General features: G+C 36.1%; 1 protein-coding gene across 1 annotated transcript; it reads right to left on the bottom strand.

The window, feature by feature from the left end:
• Positions 1 to 216: 216 nt before the first annotated feature.
• On the bottom strand, positions 217 to 22,136 carry cpa6 (carboxypeptidase A6). The gene is made up of 11 exons (XM_084102420.1): positions 21,849 to 22,136; positions 16,324 to 16,399; positions 10,492 to 10,616; positions 7,748 to 7,862; positions 6,214 to 6,315; positions 6,007 to 6,111; positions 4,242 to 4,352; positions 3,967 to 4,057; positions 2,646 to 2,848; positions 1,637 to 1,721; positions 217 to 1,460 (listed from the first exon to the last, which is right to left on the bottom strand). The coding sequence occupies exons 1-11, from the start codon at positions 21,959 to 21,961 to the stop codon at positions 1,270 to 1,272; spliced, it is 1,317 nt and encodes a 438-aa protein (XP_083958546.1). The 5' UTR covers positions 21,962 to 22,136; the 3' UTR covers positions 217 to 1,269.
• Positions 22,137 to 23,007: the final 871 nt, after the last annotated feature.

Genomic DNA, 23,007 nt, shown 5'->3' on the forward strand with positions numbered 1-23,007 from the left:
TGTGATATTGCTTATAAATTCCATGTACTCAAGGATGGATTATAGACTGGGCCAGTGGGGTAAGAGCCGACCCCACTGTTATTTTTTACATTGGTAAAGTAATTTATCATTACTTGGAATTTAGTCCTTATATCAAATAATATAATCCATTCTTGGAGGTTGGTTGCAGCCTGTTGGTGATTGTGTTGGACTTAGCAGGAATGTTTTTACAAAATTACATCATGATAAAACCACTTTTAATAATCTACCTGTTGGTAAAATAAACAATACGATACAAAAACCTGTGTACAATTAAAACAAATCTCAAATGCCAACTTGCAAGACACTTTATATAACAAAGGATATTTATTTGAAATAAATACTAGCTTACAATAAAACTCCAAAACTTAATAGTACTTAATAATACAAATGTAAACATTGCCTCTGCAAGTACAGTTAATTATACAAGGTAAAGGTTACTTTGATAAGTTTTTCTTAAAAAACAAACAAAAAACAAGCAAAACCCCCCCCCCCCAAAAAAACAGCAAATTTAATGTATTCTTGCCTGGCTCATTTGAGAGGTTGAATTCCCATGTGACCTTTACCGTTTCATTTCAAAACAAAATCAAAGCTGTCTTTTAGTTGCAGTGATATACGCCTGCCGCTGCTGCACACGGCATCTACACTAAAATAAGCCCATTGTAAGGTTCAGTATGCATTATTTACATTCTTTGGGCATTACTGTTATTTTGAAGCTTGTCTGTATAGCAAGTGCTCACTGTATATTTGCCTCTTAGGTAAAACCCACTTTCAAGGGAATTATTTAGTTCACAATTCAAGTGCTTGCGTTACTTTACTGTTTACATTTATACCATTTTGTTTAATATAGTATGAAAGCTTGTTTTCAGCATTAAAAAAAGGTTATTGCGACTTTTTATCTCACAATTCTGAATTTTTTTCTCCAAATTGCACAATTCTGACTTCTGAAAGTCACTTGACTTGACTGAAAGTCAGAATTGTTAGTTATAAACTTGGATTTGTGAGAAATAAACTCTGAATTGCGAGATATAAACTCACAATTGTGACAAAAGTCGCAATTACCTTGTTTTAATTCCATTGGCGGAAACAAGCTTCCATTTTGTAGAGCTTATAAAAGTAGTTTATAAAATGTTTTGTAAAATGCAGGCACTTTTGTACATAGCTAGTAGATATTGCTGTGGCTTATGGGCTAAACTGTGAAATCGATGGAGAGAAGATATGAGACAAAGAGTGAAAGTCAAGTACAAAGTTTCATTTGGTGCATTTCTTCAGAAGTCCTGAGGCGATGGTCTTTATTGCCCTCATTGTCTCTGTACAGGTGGGATTAATCAGGGCTTCCGGCAATAAGAAGCCGTAGTAGCCCGTATCACGCAACTCAAAGGCAAAGGCATATGAGATCCCGTTCTTATAGGCCCAGTCTATTGAGCTTCCAGAACTCACATCTGAAAGAGAAACACATTACATCACATCTGGACGTTTGACCATTGTTGATATAGAAATAGTCATGAGTCAGAAAACAGATTGGCGTCTAACCGAGAGGGCTTACAGAGAGCTGATGACTCATATATGCAGTAGCTATATGTCATTGATTGAAGAAAAGACCCAATGCCTGACTTACAAAGCGTGGTGGAGGCAGGGCCGTATCTGTATCTCACTCCATAAGCTGAGTGCAGAGCGCTCACTGCATTCTGGGCTGCTGATTCCTGAGGGGGAAGAGCAGAGGTTCAAGTATTCATCCAGTCGATCATTAATGATGCTTGGTGGTAAGTGTAGTCAAAATATTGTGTGGGCTAACAGCCATCCAGTCGATTTATGAGGAAACTGCACTGAGGCAAAGCCGAAAAATAATATCTCAGCCATTCTAATGAGGAGTTTAATGTTTTGCCCTCTGGTAGAAGATATTGAGTTCTATCTTGTTAAAGGCTAAATCGCTTTAACAACTCCAGGGTGCAAATTAATGTTTGCTGTGATTACTACAGAATCTTATATAGAGAAGTGTGGAGATATTATATAGTGTAGAGGCCGACATGGCTTAACCCTCTGGTGGCCTTTCATAATTTTAGGCCAAAACTGTCACAGTTATGCTTAGTTTTGGTTTCGTTTTTTATCAGTCTGTTTAATCACCTGCCTGTGTTCCTTTGTTTTCTTTCCCCCCATAATCAGTTACCATGGATATTAATTTAATAATCACAGATGTTCATCATTTAGTTCATCACCATGTGTATTTTAGTTCCTCACCTTCTCTCATTCTTCTTTCCGGTATTGCTTGTTCATGGCACAATGTTTCAAGAGGTTGGCTTATGTTTAATAAAGACTGTCATTATTTGTACCTTCTTCTTCATCATTGGACACATATATATATATTTGATTTGATTCAGAAAAAAAAAAAACTTCATACAGTAGGAGTTATTTGCTCGCAGTTGCACTTATGTCAATATACTCATGCATTAGTTGTCTTATTGTTTATGCATGCAGCCTGTGAGGACGTCCCAACAAAAAGTTGCCTTTTCACGCTATTTTGCTGTATCTAATGTTTTTTGAGTTGCTCTGAAATTTTAATTACTGAATGGTCCCGCACCCAAATGGACAAATTCGAGATGAACTATCTGAAGACAGAAATCACTCACCACACAGTTGAAGTTTGGTATAGTGGCATATTTGTAGGAATACGGATAGAGGAGCATCTGAGCATAGGCGTGAATCGAGATGTAGGCCTTGACCTGTTTCCTGTGTTTGCGTAGAAACTTGGCAACAGCTTTGACCTCAGGCTCTGACTCAGGGAAGGGGCCGCAGTATGTGTCATCGCAGGGGTGCAGGGATGCACCCTGATCTATCAGAGACAGCAAAGATACTGTATACAGGTACAAGAAATTGTAACTTTATTTGTAATCATTTAATTTTTGCCTTTTCTGGCCCAAGGTTGCAGTCGTAGGTCCCCTCCCTTGGGAGTTTGCTGGCTCATGATCATTCTACACTTATGTATTCTCTATTTTGGTGTCAGGTATTATATTTATCTAACAGTGAATCAAGAGTGAATATTTTTGGGTGACCATCATTTCTTTTGTCCTTCAGAAATATATTAGAACTACACTGTAAAAACAACTTAAATTTTGAGAATGAGCGGAACCACAAGGTACATTTTCAGATCTGCCCTAAAACAACAAAAAACAACCCTGCCAAACTTATACCACTTGGAAACCTGGTAAATGCTAGTTAGTATTGGTTTAGTGCTGATTTATCTGGAAGACCAAGGATGTGCTAGCAAATGTTCGAATTTTTGGTTTAATACTTTCTCTTCAACTAAAATGTTATTTTCTATCCCATTAGATACAATTTGATGCCATATTAGAGTAAAATTAACAAATAGAACCAAAAAATTCACTAAATTTAAAGGATTTTTTTGCCAAAGACACAAAAAAAAAACTGTGAAAAACATACCAATTAAATAAAAATCAATAAATGGTGTTAAAAAATAAGTTTAGCTGAAGTTGAGATAGGTAAGCCTGGTGGATACAGCGTCCAAACGCAACACATTTTAGTAACCAGCTACAGTATATTGATCTTTTCATCTTTTACAACTGAACTAGTCATCAGTCGATGAATGTCTTAGGCCAGATTCTTAGTATTACCATATTAATAAACACATTCAGCTCATATCTGTAGCGTTAGGAGACGTCAAAAAGCATGATTAAGAAAGTTGCATGCAACCATGCTCACAAACATATACTCTAACATCTTAATTTCCTTATGTATTGCATAGGGAATTTCAAGTACAAGATAGTGTTTGATGTAAATATGTCATTCTGTTGATAAATTTTTAATCTGTGTGTCAGGCCTCTTCATGGTGTCTGTCTACATACTCTGGAATGCCTATTTGTTTTCTATATGAACACCAGGGCTCTTTAATTTGGAGCTTTTGATTCTTGAAAATTAGGTAAAATAACTCACCACACCATTTGACTTTCCAATTTCGGTTGGCATCCACTCCCCGACAATGATACTTTGGAATCTTTGAGCGTGTTTTCCGCCAAAAGCGATCCTAAGAGAGAGAGACAGAGAGAAACCACAGATATTTTCCTCCATAATATCTGGCACTTTATAGAAAGGCAAGACATGCTGCACGTTTAACAGCACAGAGCTGCCAACAGTTCTTTTCAGTAATAACTCAGCATACATCACAGAAGAGATGTTGAGATCTAGGCATATGTCAAACAGATAGTTACCGTCTTCCAGCTGTAATGGTAACCATCTACGTTGAAGACAGGCATAATGTAGAAATTGAGCTGATTCATCAGTCGTCTCATGCTGGAGTCGTGTTGATAGGAGTTCAGTGCCTGCGTTCACAGTGAATGGAATTGTGACAGACTTCAATAGATGCAGGAAATGTGTGTCTCGTTTTCCCCACAGATAAACTTCAATACAGCAAAAACACAGCAGTTTGTGTGCAGTTCCTCTAATCATACCCCATTAAAATAGGCCATTCTTCCATTAAATATATTGTGTGTATATATATATATATATATATATATATATATATATATATATATATACTGTATATGTATATGTATGCATGTATGTATGTGTGTATATACATACTGTTTTCAGTGTTCCATAATTAATATTTTGCTTTTTTTTTTTGCATAAATTATTGTCTTAACTTTTGGTAGTCCAATCAAGTCATGATGCTTCTTCTGTTTAATTCATCACGCTGAAAATGGAAGGTCACACGGAGCGCATTGCATCTTGGGTACAGTATTTTAATTAAGTATACTATTTTATATTATATAATAGTACAGTAAATAAATACAGTATAAAAGTTTGCTTTATACTGCATTTTATCAAATGTACACTATCGTTCAGAAGCTTGAGTTAGTATTTTTTTTTACGAAATGAACACTTTTATTCAGCAAGCATGCATTATATTGATCAAAGGTAACAGTATAAATGCTGTTCTTTTGAACTTTTTTTATTCATCAAAAAATCCTTAATAAAAATGTATCACGGTTCCACAAAAATGTTATGCAGCACAACTATTTACTATATTGATACTAAAAAATAAATGTTTCTTGAGCACCAAATCAGCATATTAGAATGATTTCTGAAGTATCATGTGACACTGAAGACTGGAGCAATGGCTATTGAAAATTATGGTAAAAAGAAATGGTAGAATTAGTATGTTAGTATGCAGTTTTGAACATACAGTAGCTGCTGTGTCTGTGTAAACTATACTGACAATGATGATTCACTTACTCCATAATTAAAAGCTCCCTTTGGTCTTTTAAAATATGAATGATGTTACACTGGTTTAATTTAGCAGTGATGCATTGCAGTGTTACTGTGTGTAAAGTGTAATCCTACAGCAGAAAGAGAAAAATCACAAATGCTGGAGGGTTGAAGAGAACTATAGAAGTTTAATAACGTTCACTTCAGGGTCAGTCAGTTTAAGGTCTCTGTCATACAGTAGTTCTGCCTCATAGTGGTGTACTGAAGGTATAGCAACTCTCTCTTTTTTGATCTCTATCTAATTCTATTTGTCTCACTCAGTGTTAACTGATCTGAGAGCTGTTTATTTGTGTGGCACAGAGGCACTCTTTGATATTAGTTTATGAGATGAGCTCAGAGGAGGCTCTGATGTATTATACAGATTAATTTGGGAGGAATTAGAGACCCACTGAATGAAACAGTCCCAGAATACACCAGCTCACAAATAAACAGAACAATAAAAATCTTGAACGTTAGAGGAATGTTATAAGAGTGTCGTTTTTAATCAGAATAATCTGATTCTTGACCGAAAGTCTGAGACCCCATTGAAATTTGGAATTCAAAGCAGAATTTAAACCTGAAATATTAATTCTTTAAATGAATTAATGCTTCATGCAAATAATACAATTGTTAATTCTATACTTTGCATAACCATTTTGTTGTTTTTGCTGGGCAGTGATTGAAATCTCAGCATGAAGAGAACAGTGGCAAACAGAAAACACATACCTCTTTAACAAACCATTGGCAGAAAGCTGGACCAATCCATTCTCTTGCATGCACTCCACAGTCTATCCACACTGCCTTCTTAAAGGGACGTGTTCTCTTTCCTAACTGACAGAAGAGAGGCAGAGAACACCGTCTAGCAAGTCAGAATGTGTGCGTGTTTTTAACAGAATGGCCATAAATTTAGCCATCTTCCCCTTCACCTTTTACCTGGAGCACATAGAGGGGTCGTCCCTCATAGGACTGACCAATAGAGAACAGGTCCACCAGGTGCGGGTTGGTCCGGTTAATCTCAAACATCCAACTCTGGATCTGTCGAAAAGGGTGAACAGATCCTCCAGATTAACATGCAGCTTGTATTCATGTAAAATTTTGCAGCAGAAAGTCCAAATCAAACATTAGGGTTTCTGTGAATTTTTATACACATTTAATTTAGCAGGTCTGGCCTATTTCTATTAGTCTGCAATCATTTCAAACTAATTAGTCAAACTAATTTGTGGCTCATCAAGGTGTTGACACTTATTTTAATTGCTAAGGCAATAATATATGTTGTATTATATTTGATGTTTAAAGCATATTGAAAAATGTGTACTCATGGTTCCCCAAACCTGTTTTCCCCCCTGTAGAACACAAAAGAATCTTTATTGAATGAATTTGTTCATTTATAAATGAATGAATGAATGAATGAATGAATGAATGAATGAATGAATGAATGAATGGATGAATAAACAAGTGTGTTCATACGTGAATGAATGAATGAATGAATGAATGAGTGAGTGAGTGAATGAATGAATGAATGAGTGAGTGAGTGAATGAGATTGTTCATGAATGTATGACTGAACGAGTTCTTTCATACGTGAATGAATGAATAAATTAGTGAGTGAGTGAATGAATGAGTTTGTTCATGAATGAATGAATGAACGAGTTCTTTCGTACATGAATGAATGAATGAATGAATGATTAAGTTTGTTTGTGAATAAATTAATTAGATCATTCATTTGCTAATGAATGAATAAACAAGTTTGTTCATATGTGAATGAATGAAGGAATTTGTTTATGAATGAATGAATGAATGAATGAATGTGTTCATGAATGAATTAATTAATGAAAGAATGAGTTTGTTTGTTTGTGAATGAATGAGTTAATGAATGAGTTTATGAAAGAATGAGTTAGTTTGTGAATGAATGAATGAGTTTGTTCGTTTGTGAATGAATTCATTTAAATTATTAGATTATATTAAATTAAATATTAAATTAATGTGGTAAAGTCTGAATAGGAGCTCTTTTTACAGTGTTTTCTTTTGAATTAAAAGGTTTGTTGTGTCTTGACTTTTTTGTCATTTATACTCAATACCTCAAATGTCCATTGATGAATTCTTTATAAATGTTTCCTTTACAAGAGCACTAGAGGAGTTATATCCTTAAAAGTGAATGTAATCCAGCCCTCGTCTGCTCTGAAGGGTGTCCTATTCATCATCATGTCATGAGAATAAATCACAGTTTACAATGTACAGTTAAAGTTGCCACTCGGTCTGAAGGAGAAGACCTGAGAGTAAAGGGCGGCACTGAAGAAAACCTCCTGACATCTGTTTTTCTTGGGCCACAACCAAATGCAAATGCACTTAGCCTGTGTAAACCAACCTTCTTTTGAGAGAAAGATGGAGTGGCAGACAGGGAAAAGAATCTCTGTCTTCTTTATCTCACTACATAAAAATTACCATGTGTATTAACTTCCACACACTCACCTCTTCCAAAGGATGGTACACTTCATAGTCATACTGCAATTCCGATCTGCGCTTTCTGGAGGAACGGTATCCGGTCTGTTTCTCAATTTGGGTTTGGAGATTGGAAATGAGCACCCTGTGGAGACAGTGGGGTGTCAGGGAGGGGATGATGAAAGCACATCGCTGTGTATCAAACCGTTTAATGGCAGTTTTCAGGGTTACTCAGATACTTATGTACACACTACACACAATCATTTCTGCATCTAACGCCAGAGTTAAGGAAGCAATGAACACAGTTTAAAAAGATATAATATGCACATTAATCAGACAGTCACAAAAAGAACATTAGATGAATTTAGATTTTCTCAATGATTTTTGCTATGCAGTTTTTTTTTGTTTTTTTTTATTTATTTGTTTGAAAATTATAAAAATATGTATTTTTTTAATACATTGTTCTTATTGTTTTGCACTTAGTTACTGTAGTTTATTTGGAATGTAGTCATGTAAAGTTCTTCGCATCAAGGCCATGATCATCCTGTTGGCTGTTATTTTACAATAATGACCAGCTGACGGCCATTACTTATGTAAGATTTTAACACTAATGAAAATTAAAATGTTTACGCCTCTAACATGAGAATAATTCAAGATTTTTTGGTAACATGAAATTTGTAGTTTATAATTTTCCTTGTTACATATGAAATTGGTTGTCATGTGTTTTAATACATTACACTTTCTAAAGGTTTAACATAAGAATTATAATGTATTATAACTGTGGTTACAATTATTCATGAGACAATGCATTATAAGATGCTGTCATGATAGATCAGGCAAACTCGAGAAGGATCTAAATGGAGTTATCTTTATTAATAAGCCAAACAGCAGAAAACACATGGCAGGAAAAAATTAGGGCCTTATGCTGCATTCACGCCATGTTGTAATGACGACAACACGTGACGTTATATTCGGAGCTGTTCGCGTCCTTGGACTGGGAAATAAGCGTTTCTATGGCACCACTATCAACGCCTAAATGAAACTGCAGCAGTCACGTGGTAGGAGTAGGAGTAGGAGCTCTCATACAATTCCCATCTTACAATATGTATTTACGAGCTCTACGATGATATGAACGCTTTTTAAATATTGAAATCATGTAATTGCGGTAATTACGACATAACGTGAGCTCACCTTTATTTACACAGGATAGCTTATCAACAGAATTAGAGACAGGTGCTTAACATAATCAGTAACCATGGAAACAAACTAGGATTGGGAACACATGGCAAACAGGAAAAGAAGAGAACCAAACCAAAACACAATGGCTGCATCCGAAATCGCATACTCTCTAGTACAGGGGTGTCCAATCCTGCTCCTGGAGGGCCATTGTCCTGCAAAGTTTAGCTCCAACCTCAATTAAACACACCTGAACCAGCTAATCAATGTCTCGCTAGGCATACTAAACTTCCAGGTATGTATGTTTAGGCAAGCTGGAGCTAAACTTTGCAGGACAGTGGCCCTTCAGGACCGACTTTGGACATCCCTGCTCTAGTTAGTACTTATTTTTAAGTAATTACTTGATGACTGCTAAAAAAGTACATTCTATGAATGTGTGTACTGTGTAGTATGAATGTGATCCGGACGTACTACATCTGCCACAACGTCATTATCATGTGACCTACCAGTGTCAGTTACGCCGCTTCACTGCCATTCACCAGTCCTCTCCCGTGGCCTCATGGGATAGTAAAGTGTCCATCGCATGCATACTTCAGAATCTTGCTGGAAGTAGTAGACTTTTTTGCCTACTATATAGTAGGGAAGTATGCAATTTCGGACGCAGCCAATGAAACTAACATACTTGTGACAGGTACATTACAAGGCATAATTAATATATGCTTTTATAATGCATTATATACTGTATAAAATCTTTAAGTAAATTGTTACAGTATTTCCCTCCTAATTAAGGTTTAAAGGTAGACTCTATATATCACCAACATTGATCATCTTGTCACAAACAGAGCACAAATTTGATGGCGTGCTATCCCGGGGAGGGCTCGGAGCTCGGAATGTGGCCCGAAACTAGAGTACTCCCCTGTATACCTGGCTGGGATAGGAACTACCTGAGAGTGAGGAGTTGGGGTGGTGGAGGGATGCAGAAAAGACTGTTGAAGAACGGAGGCGAGTTGACTATATATATATAGGCCTCCAATCGTACTGATTGGATAGATCATTTAAACGTGCTCCTCTTGAACATTTTTAATAAAACATCATAACATGAAAAAAATAATTAAACTCCATCTTTTTTTGGCTAGAATAGGAATGCAACAATTTATCTTTATTACCTGTCAAACCAAAGCAGATTTTTTTTAACTAGAGTAAACAAAGTCCTAGATGCAACCTATCCCATCACCCAGAATCCTCAGAGGTATCACTTCTGCCCGTAAATATGCTCAAATACATCAGCCATGAGAAGGAGAGAGGATATGAAAGAAAAGGCCTCCTTGGGGAAAAGGGATGGCAATGAAAGTGTTGCTGGCTGTGGCGCATGAGATAAGCTTCATCGTTACTGTTGATCCGGATGATTGATGGGGCGAGTGGTTGAAAGAGTACTTTGAATCATGCCTTGGTTTCTGGGTCCGTCAGCACATGGAAATCAAAGTCAGAAGGATTCGAGTAGATAACTCTAACGCATGTCCCCCAGAAACCGATACTTGTCCCACAGGAGAATATGAGAGAAATTCACTAATGATCTAACGGAGAAGGAGGAAACTCACTCATAGTAGATGTGCGCTTGGTGAAGATGTCTTCTCAGCCATTGCGTCTTGTTCCGTCCCACATGAACGTCTACTGGGCTGTTCTCTCGAATCAGAGATGCGCTGTTGGGCTGCCAAAGGTCCACCTGCAGAACATCACTGAGATCAATCAAGCAGGAATGTGCCTAGTGTCACGGTGGCTTGCAGGAAGGCAGACCGAAACAAGGATATAATTCCACAACGAAGGTTTATTAGTAATTAAACACAGGACGGCAGAACAGATAGCAACACGCACACTAAATAAGACAGAGATCGGACAAGGACTGACAGAACAGACAGAACTTAAATACAAACACAGATTACACAGATTAACAGAACACAGGTGAGACAGATAACGACGATAACTAAATAGAACTGAACTGATAATGACGGTAACCATAGAAACAAAGGAGTGGCGGGAAAAGAACAAAGGCAAACAGGAACAAATCAAAACATAAACATGTTCAAACATACACACTGATGCGTGACACCTAGCTGCTTAAGTGAAAAATCTTTTATCATTTACTCACCCTCATGTTGTTCCAAACCTGTATGACCTTCTTTCTTCCGTGGAAATTTCTTTCTCAAACATCACTGTCTTTGTCAAATGACAATCCCAATTGTTTATATTCACTTTTGGCAGACCAGATCGGATGGCACTGATATCAAATAACATTGGCTTTCATGTGCTTCATAACTGGTCATGAACCATCGAACATTGAGTATGTGAAAATGCGAATTAAATCTGAAAGAGTTTTGGTGGAGGGCAAGTTAAAGTTTAAGTAACTGTCTTCAGTGTTTCTGCTAAAATAACAATATTGATGTAAAATGAATGCAAATAACAGCTCAGAGAATTTGATCTGGTAAGAATTTGAGAAATGTTTGAGAAATGACTTCCTATCTCATGGGTTTTGATTGCAAATTTGGTGTTTCGGCAAATGTGAACACAGAGACATTATTGAGATTGCTTGTGAAACTTTAGGAGACACATTTGACATTATACTGAGATTTTGCACCTGAGAAGCTGGAGACGTCTCAATTTACTCACTGTCTATCAGAAGCAATGAAGATATTTAAGAGATCTCACTTGCGTAGACAATTTTTTGTTTAACTATCCAAACCGATATGTAAGAACATGTAGAACATGAGCTATATTCCCCATACATAATTTCAATGTGAACATAAGAACATCGTCATAACATTATGTTCCATTTAGCTCCAAACAAAATAAATAAATTTGTTCATGGACACTAACTAAATCCAAAAACAAACCGAAATTAACAGATAAAGCAATCTGAAATCAGGTTCTTGAAATTCAAGCAGTTTATCACATGTTGTTAGATCTTTGAACCAGAGTTGAGATGACTGATACAGCTTTTCCCAGTGCTGTAAGATCTGTAGATCAGAGACCTTCTGACTCAGCCCATTCACAGAGAGTTTGAATCACGCAGAGCTCCAGCGAGCCAACATGATCACAGTGTTTGATTGAAATGATCTATTTCTGTGTGTGGATCCACAAAACCACTTTAGATTGCCAACATATGCCGGAGCCTTTGTAGCAGCCCATACCAGCCCCTGAAGCATAACCTCAGATTTTGTGCGGCTGCCAAGTCACTACGCTCTTGACTGAAAATTGGTGCACTAAAAACAGTTCTGAATTATATTGGCATACAATATGTATTTGCATGTAAAATTATATGCCATATGTTAAATAGAACCCTTCAAGTGATAGCTCTTGGTTAAAAGCAGGAATATCAGTCATAAAATAGGTCCACTCAGAGCTGGTTACATGCAGGCTGAAAAACTCCTCACTGCCGTGCTGCATTCCTAACAGATGCTCACAAACCTGGCAGCTGAAACAGATTTGACACTTTTATTCTTTCTTTTTTTTTGATGGTTTGTGGCTGATCTTGAAACAGATGCACAAAGAAAGCATGAGATTGAGATGAAGAACATGTCTTCTAAAAAAAGCAAGTGGTAAAAAAAGAGAACAACTGACTATACAAACATTAGGAATGCTAGTGATTGTATTGATTGTTTGCGTGGCTTTTTAGGCAATTTCTGTTGTAATTTTGGGGGGAAATCTGTGGAATGGATTACTGTATTTGGTTGCGTTGCAGCGTATTTGCAGCACATGATTTTGAATGATTTGACATCCTTCTTAAAAAGTAATTCTACATCATGATTGACCTTTTTAAACAAATGTATTGGTGGTTGCATTCTGTATTGGAGGCAAAAAGAGAGATTTGATGGATTTCTTGGAGGTTCCTGACTCTTTTTTGACACATTACCCGGCATGTGTGTTGTTCGTCCATATCATGCTCTGAACTACAAATTCCAATGGAAACGGAATAAGTCAATTTTTGTTTTAAATTCTGTCGTTTATGCATCGGAGCAAATGAGAGGCCTTTTGATAAAACTTGTACAGCATCATCTGTTAATGGAAAGCTTGACAGATTCACTACAGTTTACTGCGTGTACTCGGACGCCGCTGATTGTTTAAAGGGATACTTCACCGATTAGCATTAAGCTTTGTATCAGTAGAAACCCGGTAGTATTTTCGAATGACCGTGCTTCCCTCTCTCATGTCCCCCTGAGACGAGAGATTTCTGTATTGTGTGTCTGGAAGAAAATCTCAGATGACGCAAAAATCGTCATTGCGTCATCGGAGGCTTTTTTGGCCTGAGACTACAGCCAGTAGTAGGAGCTCGTTCCACATGTTTTCAACCCGCCCATGGGGGGTGGGATCTCACGATAAAATGGCGTCTTTTCAGTTTCGAGTCAACTAGTAGCCTAGTTGTATCATTTCTTCAGATACTGCCCTCTGTAACCAGTAGGCGTGGCTTGGGAGTGGCCTCGTAGGGCAGCGAAGCAAGTGCATTCTGGGAGTTGTTGTCTTTCATCCACATGAGCCACAAATACATTTTCTGACTTTTCTCAGTCTAGAAGGCACCAACTTCTAAAATACAATTTAAATACACATTCATCTTTCCAGCGGTGAAATATCCCTTTAACTGTCTTCTTTCTCCCTCTCCTTGTCTTTCTCTTGCTTTTGAGTGGTCCATTATTGGTTTGGACTGTGACTGTAAAAAACTGCTCAGATCAGCTATACTATCAGAAAGGCAATCATCATGACGGCTGGTCAAGTTAAAGGAGATGGAATGTTCAGTACACTGTGTTCTTTTTAAGGGAAATCCTTATTTTGCTTTGTTTCAGTTATGACAAAAAGACATCCCCTCTTGCATTGTGTGTTTGTGCATTTTGGGGGCAGAGCAATGAAGGGAGGGGTGTGTTGTCTGGGCTGATTTCAAATATCAAGTGTTTCTCAGAAATTCTTACTGCACCTTTAAATATGGTAAAATGAGAGTGATGGGAATATGTTGAACTTGAATAATGGCCTTTTTATGATAAAGATTCTCTTGTGAGGGACTGCCTATAAAGGCAGATGTATTTTGATTTATAAAGACCCATTTATACTGTGACAACACACAAATATGATGGCATTGTATTAGTTTATTTTTTTAATCTAAATTAAATAATTGGCTTTTATATAGTTAACTAGCTTGTTTCCGCCACTAAATAAAAAATAAAAAAGGTAATTGTGACTTTTTATGTCACAATTCTGATTTTCTGATATAAAGTCGCAATTACGAGTTATCAAGTCATAATTGTGTGATATAAACTAGCAATTGCATGTTATAAAGTTAGAATTGTGAGATATAAACTTGCAATTCTGAAAAAAAATGTTTTTCCCTCAGAATTATACTTTTTAACTCACAATTGTGGGTTTATATCTGGCAATTCTGAGAAAAAAAGTCGCTATGTTTTATTCTGTGGCAGAAACAAGCCAAAACATTTTTTTTAAAATGACTTTGACTTCAGTGTATCTTTTTTTCTACCAACCATTAGAATAATGTTAAATCTATAAACCTGAAGAGAGACTTTATTTAATTCTTAAAGATTTTCCCAATCGATGTCTATAATAAAAAATACAAATAAATAAATAATAATAATAATAAAAGAATGTAAAATATATTCTTTTTTCTCTGCAGACCTCAAACCCTCTTGAGGCCCCCAGGGGTCCCTGGACACCTGTTTGAAAGACCTCTGCCTTACTTCAGCCAAGAGGAAATCCAGCCAAGTAGCACACAACCCTATCAATGACTAAATTGATAATAGTTTGCAGACAGTTTCGTGTGAGTGCAGACCTGAAAACTTCTCTCTGTTAGTGCAGTGACCCCAATTTCTTGAGCACTGTAAAGTTCAACATAGCTCAGTTTGAGCAGATAGTCTGCGATCATTTTACACTTTGTAATGACACATTCCTTAAAGATTAAGTGAATGTGTTCAACTGTGAGAACAAAGGATGCTATTACGACAAATTAAATAATTAAATAATTTACTCTTATATTGTTATTGTACTAAAGTCACTTTTTTACCAACCATAGAATAATGATAAAACTATAATGTTGAATAGTTCCTTAAAGATAAAGTGTGAATATGTAGGAATTTAAAACATAGAATTGGATTTGGACTAAATGTGATACTCTGTGTTTTCTAGTCATTTAAGAGCTGTTGATAAGCTTATAAACTTATTTTCTTCAAATGGCCATGTCAGTATATCTTGTTTTTGATCAGCTGAGAGGCATGTGTTCATACCTAAATGCCTATTTTTCCATTTTCCATTTCATGTTGCCTGTCAACAGGGATGATGTCACTTTAAGTCAGACAGCAAAAATGTCCCAAGTTTCCTCAAACGCTTATAGAGACAATCCTGAGTGGTGACATCAAAGGTAGCAGATAGGGAAACAAGTCCATTTCATCCTTTGTAAGAGCCTCCAAAAAATCTGACACTGGCAAAACACCTACTATAATATAATGAAATATTTGTGATGTATGTTGCTTGCACAAACTTTTAGTCTGAATAAACAGCTAATTTGAATGGCCTGTCAACAGACAGACTAACTAACTAGTCTAACCTTATGGAAATGAATGGCTACTGATGACATTTAATTTGCCTTTTAATATAGTGTACCACATTTCTCACTGCTGCTTGTGTTCGCTGTTTGTATAGGCAGCCTGTTTATAAGTATATTTCTGAAGGAAATGGTGACATGGTGTCAGGGAACTCTTGTCTGACTCTTAAAAGAAGCTGAGGATGTTCATGCATCACTGGTGCTGAGATTGGCAGAGTGGTGGTGGTGCAAAAAAAAAAAAATAGATAAGGACTGTAGCACTGATAAACTAAAAGCTGTTTACCCAGTATAGAAGAAAATTTGATGGAAAAAAGGTTTCGATAGACATTATTTGCCATGATTCATGTAACGCAACTCATCTTCTATACATTAACAAAAATTATCATGATTAGTTATCACAACTTTTTATCTTTTGTCAAATCAACTTGGATAATTAATGTGGTTCAGATAACATAATATTTTGAGTTTCTATTTATTAAACCAATCTCCTTCATTGTATTAACTCTAATTTTTTATTTCAATGAACTCAAAATTTGTAAGGCAACCAGTAACTTACTTTTTAACAATACATTTTTACAGTGTAGCAGTGACATATAGCAGTTATCACAATTTTTTATCTTTTGTCAAATCAACTTAAATAATTAATGTGGTTCAGATAACATAATATTTCAAGTTTCTATTGATTAAACCAATCTCCATAATTGAATTAACTCACATTTTTTATTTCAATGAACTCAAAATTTTAAGTTAAACCAACAATATTTTTTTACAGTGATGTGGTTTGCTTTTGTTTTTCATGTTTAATGTAACAGGAGTACTGTAGAAATAAGGGACTCACCGTCAGGTTTTGGAAAAGCTGTTTGACTGCTTGAACCTCTGTGTTGCTGCTGGGGATTATTCTGAATACTTGATCACTGCAGAAACAAAGCAATTATTGTAAAGTATGCACTGGCACAGGAATCAAATCAAAATACAGGAATAAAACGGTCTTTTTTGACTGAGTAAATGATTGTATGGTTATATAAATCCAATTAATTTCTATTTCACCATGATTATTAGTATATTTTATCAGTATATAAAAGTTTAAGATTTTTTTTAAAGTCCCCCTGTAGTCAATAACTTTATCCCTTAAAGGTGCACTGTGTAATTTTTAGCAGCATCTAGTGGTGAGGTTGCGAATTGCAACCAACAGAAATTACGGTGGCCGACAGGAAAAGATGTCATCGTCTGAGACAGCAGAGAGTAGCCAGTTAAGCAATGCGGTTTCTTTACAAAGATAAATTAAGAAATTAGGTTTACTTAATTATTCAGTAAAACGATATGTTATTGCGAATATTATTGTTATAGTACTTGTTCATCATTGTGTCAGTGTTTTATTCGCTGACTTTAGCTAGCTTCTTTGCACGAAGAACAACATAGTGAGGAAACGCATTTGTCCGTTTAGGGCTACTGTAGAAACATGTCGGCGCATTTCAATGTAAGGGGAATGTAAATAGAGATGGCTCATTCTAAGGTAATAAAAACATAACGCTTCATTTAGGTAAGGTCTTTATACACCACTGAAAACATTTGATATTGCATTTCTGTCAACAGATCCTCCTAAATATTACACAATACACCTTTAAAACTCATCTTTGATCACCAAAATTGACGTTTTTTTGCCTGTGAAAGAAATTCTCCATGCCTTATAAAGTTAAAGTCGTTATTTTTGTTGTTTTTTGCGCACAAAAAGTATTCTCATCGCTTGATAAACTTAAGGTTGAGCCACTGTAGTCACTTGGACTATTTTAACGGTCTGTACTAACTTATGGCTGGCAGATATCAGTTACCTTGCAGCCTATGAAGGAGTGAGACAGCTCTCAGATTTCATCAAAAATATCTTCATTTGTGTTCCGAAGATGAACGAAAGTCTTACGGGTTCGAACAACATGAGGGTGAGTAATTACTGACAGAATTTTTGGGTGAACTAACCTTTTAATGATATGCTAAAGACATACATGTTGAAGTGACAACATAGTTTGTGACGCCAGAAACACCAGCGATTTCAAAATGCATTTTTGAGACTTGTCTTTTTTTCACTGCAGTTTTAAGGAGAAAATCCTCAATGGCGTTGACTTTGACATTGAATTTGCACATAGTTTGTTTTAAAGCACATTAAAAACACCACATAGACACATACACAACATTAAAAACTTGATTTTCACCAAAGGGGGACTTTAAGAAATTAATACTTTTAATCTTGTTAAGTATTACTTTTAATACTGTTAATTTACAAAGGATTTTAAAATGTGTTGCTCTTTTGAACTTTCTATTCAAATATCCTGAAAAAAAAAAAGCTTAACAGTTTCTACAAAAATATTAAGCAGCACAACTGTTTTCAACATTGCTCTAAAATTCCCTGAAAATCACTGTTTTGAAGAGAATTAGCAGTCAGTATGAGTCTATGGGACTTTTTTTGCCAATTATACCGAGTGAAAATCATAAGTCTGAGATAAATATCAGCACAACTATTCTGAACAAGCTGCATGATTTGGGGTTTGATTTATGTTTGTAGCAAAAACATGTCATGCTGAAGTTTAATAGGGGATCGTTTGAATCCTCTCTAAGTATGAGCAATAGTACCAGTGAAAATTTCCAAGAGTGACAGCCAGCAGACAGTGTTACTGAGCCAGCTAACACATAAAAGCATTTCATAGGGTTATTTTCTCTGAAACGGTTCGAAACACACCAAATATGACCTCATTACATCACTAAAAGCAATCTGCTATTTTTAGGCTTTGAGTGACGCTGACTCCCCAGGTTACATTCTCCCTTTTTTGAGGTGTAATTGTGCGAAGCAGCTCCATTCCAGCTCTATCATTACACAAGAAAGCCACAAAAATGGTCTCAGTTCATCATTAAGGACGTCATCTCCCACTAATGGTAAAAGCAGAGGAAATTGTGCTTGACGCCACACCTGTGTCTTTGTGTGTGGTATTTTGTGTCTTGGATGGTATTTCCCACAGAATCTTTATTGTGTGGTGTCATGCAATATCTGCGTATGCTTTAAATACATAATAAACCCCTCCTCAGCTGCAGGGTACAAGGTTCTTCATGCTCTCTATTTAGCTGACTATAGGGTGCTTCCTGCATTTTTTTCTCCAATTCGGTCTGTTTTAGTGTTTCCTGTTGGTTGTTCCTATTTCCTGACTTCGGCCCTGATATTATACAGTGAAACATCCGGGACCTTCTCTGTCTATGTCAGCTGGCAAGTCAATCACACATTGGTGTGTGAATGTGTGAGGAATGATGTTATTCCTCTTGGCTTCACACCCTCACATACGTGAAGAGGCGTTGATTGGTGCGTTTTATAGCCCAATGTAAACTATCCATCTGATGGAATGGAGAAAAACACAATGTCTGACCCTATACAGGACAGGAATTTACAGCACCCTACTCAGTAAAAAATGCTAACTGATGGGATGTTGAAATTTTAACCTGGGGAAAAAAATCTTAGCAAGCAACACTTCTTAATAGTCATGCTGATCAGAAAATTAAATTGATTTATTTACACTACTTTTCAAAAGTTTGAGTTCAGGTCAAAGGTTTCCACAAAAATATTCAGCAGAACAGCTGTTAAGCATAATGATAATCAAATCAGCATATTAGAATGATTTCTGAAGGATCGTGTGACACTGTAGACTGGAGTAATGATGCTGAGAAATGATCTTTGCCATCGCATGAATGAATTTCGTTTATGAATTTAATATTTTTGTATAATATTTCTGATCAAATGAATGCAGCCTTGGTAAGTATAAGATCATCCCACACAAAAACATCACTTTTCAGATAACCGCAGGGAGGAAGTGTACTTTTCTGTTTCTCTTTATGTTCTGACAGGCCGTTCTCACTCTGATCGGGTTAGCATTTATATCACTCCCTGACAAGTAGAAAACAAGTGTTTTCACCTCTTTGTGAATTGTTTTGCTCTTTTAAGCTTCCTTGCATTGAATAATTCGTAAATGAGGCTATGAAAAAAAGAAATACTGCTTAACATTAATATACTGATGAAATTAGGTGTCTGTATAAAGTGGAAATAAAAAATAATAAGTTAAATCTAATTTTTACATAAGGAAAGTATAGCTGTCTTAAGTAGAATAGCAGTAGAACCCCAGACTCATTAAAAAGGAAAGATGAAAATTCACCCCAAATTCACAAAGAATCTCTCATATTTTATTCACTCTCATGCTATTTCAACTAGTGTATGACTTTATTTTCTCCGTGGAACACAAAAAGAGATGTTAGGCAGAATGACAACCTCCATTCAGCATTCACTTTCATTATGTGGAAAAAGATGCAATGAAAGTATGGTGACTTTTATTTCAGTCTCTCACATAAAGTCATATTAGTATGGAATGCCATGAGAGTAAGATTATGACAGAATAAAAAATGTATAGAGATTTTACAAGAGCAATTTCTAGCTAATGATAGTATATAAAATGGTATATTAATTAACTGTGTTGGGGATAACGCATTACAAGTAATACGAGTTATGTAATCAGACTTTTTCAAGTAACACATTACTTTTAAATTTACAAAAAACTATCTGAGTTACTCTGTTTTACTCAAGTCACTTTGTTTACCCATTTTTTCACTGACACCTCTCCTGTCCTCATGTTGAGAGAAACCGGGAGTAAGTGCAGAGGCGTTGTGTGTAAACATGATGATGGTTATAGTAGTTCTAGACTCAATGTGAGCATTCATTTACTCATGTCACTTGCACAAAAACAGATTCAGTATTCCCCAAAATGAATCAAAACTGTGAAATACTCAGAATATTAGACAAACTTGCATTAATTAAATATGTTAAAAAATACAAAACACTTTATGTATTTAATCTCTCTTTATTAACCAATGTATGCTGACCTTTGATCCAATTAACCATAGCAAACATTACTTTAGTTAAACATCACATTTGTGTTTCATTTTTTATTGCTGAAGTAAGTGTGTTGAACTTTCTTCTCCTGCATTCTATTCTTCTGCAATCCAGAATGGCAGCCTAGATGAAAGGTTTGTTTGAGCTGCGCCTTCTACTATACATACGAGAATTTGCATTTCCTTCAGTCTGAGAAGGCTTATTCGTGCACTTTTGGTGTAAAAGAGCTTTTGCATTAGTTAAAATGTAAATATGTTTTAATTATGAAACAAACAAGCAAGCCCAGCACAGGTAAGAAAAAGTCATGCAAAAGTAACATAATGCATTATTTTTCATAAAAAGTAACAGTTACTTTTTTTAAGGGAGTAACGCAATATTGTAACGCATTACTTTTAAAAGTAACTTTCCCTAACACTGTTTACTGTTAACTAAAAGGCCTACTTTTCCATGACTTTTTAAAATTGCATTATTTTTTATTTATTTTTAAGGCCTGGAAATCATTTTTATTAAAAGAAAAAAATCCTAATATAGATACTCCATGATTCTGGGAATCCTGTGGGATAGACTTCAGAATAGAGTGTTGGATGTAAAACGATCCAATACAAGAGTGACATTTCCACAATGAAAATCTAAAAAACGGTCACAGTGGTGATAAGAGATCCACCATTAAGCATAAAGTGGCCTATATCTGCCATGAAATTCAATTTAAAATTCACTAAGGCCTGAAAGATCAAATGATACTTTTTAATATCTCTGATATCAGATTATATCAAACCACAGCTGGTAATCTACCAAAAATAAACAAAAGATCACACATATAATGTTTCTATAGATTGTCATTCTGCGTCCATTGTGATCTTCAAGTTCTTTGCACTTCGTGCTTATACCTGTCGAGACCAACTGCATACTTTAAGATGTCACTTAAGGAGTGCTTTTCAACCTCAGCAAAGGAAAAATCTTGGCACGCTGAAACTGCTTTGTTTTATAAAGCCAGTGTTGACATAAGAAGAGACAGACTGATCTCTAGTCTTTATTTGCGGAGGCGCAGAGTGCACTTCAATGATTCAAAACTATTTTGCTAGCCTACTCCCCCTGGTCCCTACGCCCTGGATTCTCGCTAAATAATATGCAACCTGATTCATTTTAACGAATCGGTTCATTCGGACAATTTTTTGAACCAACAGACTCGGACTCAACCTATCACAAAGTCACCGGGTGCGCTTTTTTCCCGTTATTTTTATGTAATCACATACACATTTAGTTAAAAACTATAATTTATCGCTATGTGTTTGATTGTGTTATGTATATTCTGTGTCTACGTGTGCGAATTACAAAATTCACGAACGTTCAACTGTTCAATACGATTCGTTCGCGCGCGCTTGCTATTTGAACGAGTGCTCTCACACTACAACTGTAGTTTAAAAACTTTGAATGAATGAAACACTTACCCGACGTAACGGTTGTTGTAGAGATAAGAGTCAACCGGATAGAGCACGGTGCTGAAAATGATAACACATCCGAATAAAACCGTACTGGACAAGTCTGTGATTGTCAATGCCATATTAATGTATTATAGAAATAAACGGCGATTCTGCAGCAGTTAATCAGAGGCTGAGCTTTGCATATGGATGCTGAATGGAACTCATCACAGGGTAAGGAACTGTGAGACTTTTCTGTCCTGTTTGTCCACTCCTGGGACGATTTCTTGAGGTAGAGGTGTGAAATCATCCATGTGGGAATTCTGGTGGTATCCCGAGTCTTTTAAAGTGTTTTTGGAAGTGTGGTCACGTGACGTGGGGTGTCAGAGGGGTTGGGAACCGAATCCCTGCTTTGGAGTGAGATCAGTGGAAGTGCTCAAGTTTATATTAAGAGCGGAATTCTGCCTCGTCACAGTTGATGTCATGGATGTTGTGTTTTTTATTTGACTTTTTAACTAAATTAACTAACTAGATTTTTTATTGTTTTTATTAAGCACGCAAACGCACGCACGCACACACACACATTGTGTTTTCATGTTTTATGGGGACTTTCCATAGACATAATGATTTTTATACTGTACAAAGTCTATATTCTATCCTCTTACACTAACCCTACCCCTAAACCTTCGCAATCACAGAAAACTTTCTGAATTTTTACATTTTCAAAAATCATCACTTATGATTTATCAGCTGTTTTCCTCATGGAGACTAAACAATTTCCCCACACAGACACGGATCCCCCCCCCCGGCATGTTTAGCATGCAAATTACTTTGGTGAATGCTTACTGTCCAAGTAAAAAGAGCCCACTCCAAAGTTTCTATGAAATTCTGGACAATGGACATGGCTCAGGTCTCTCCTTCAATGTATGTCTGTGGGTTTTCCCTCTGCTATTTTTATAATCTGCCAGGCTAATTATATTATATAAAATACAATAGACGTAAACAGCACGTTACATTTTATGCAATATGCGTGTAGACCCTAGAACCGATTATGTTTATTATTTCATTTAATTATTCCTTTATTCATCCTATCATCCCAAGAGATGCCTTTTAAGAGGTATAGCAACTGGCATTTGTTTTGAGTATAGCTCCCTCCAGCTCTTTGCGACTCCCGTTAATTGTAGCCACA

The sequence above is a fragment of the Abramis brama genome (genome assembly GCF_963993115.1).
Source record: "Abramis brama genome assembly, chromosome: 24".
Lineage (NCBI taxonomy): Eukaryota > Metazoa > Chordata > Actinopteri > Cypriniformes > Leuciscidae > Abramis > Abramis brama.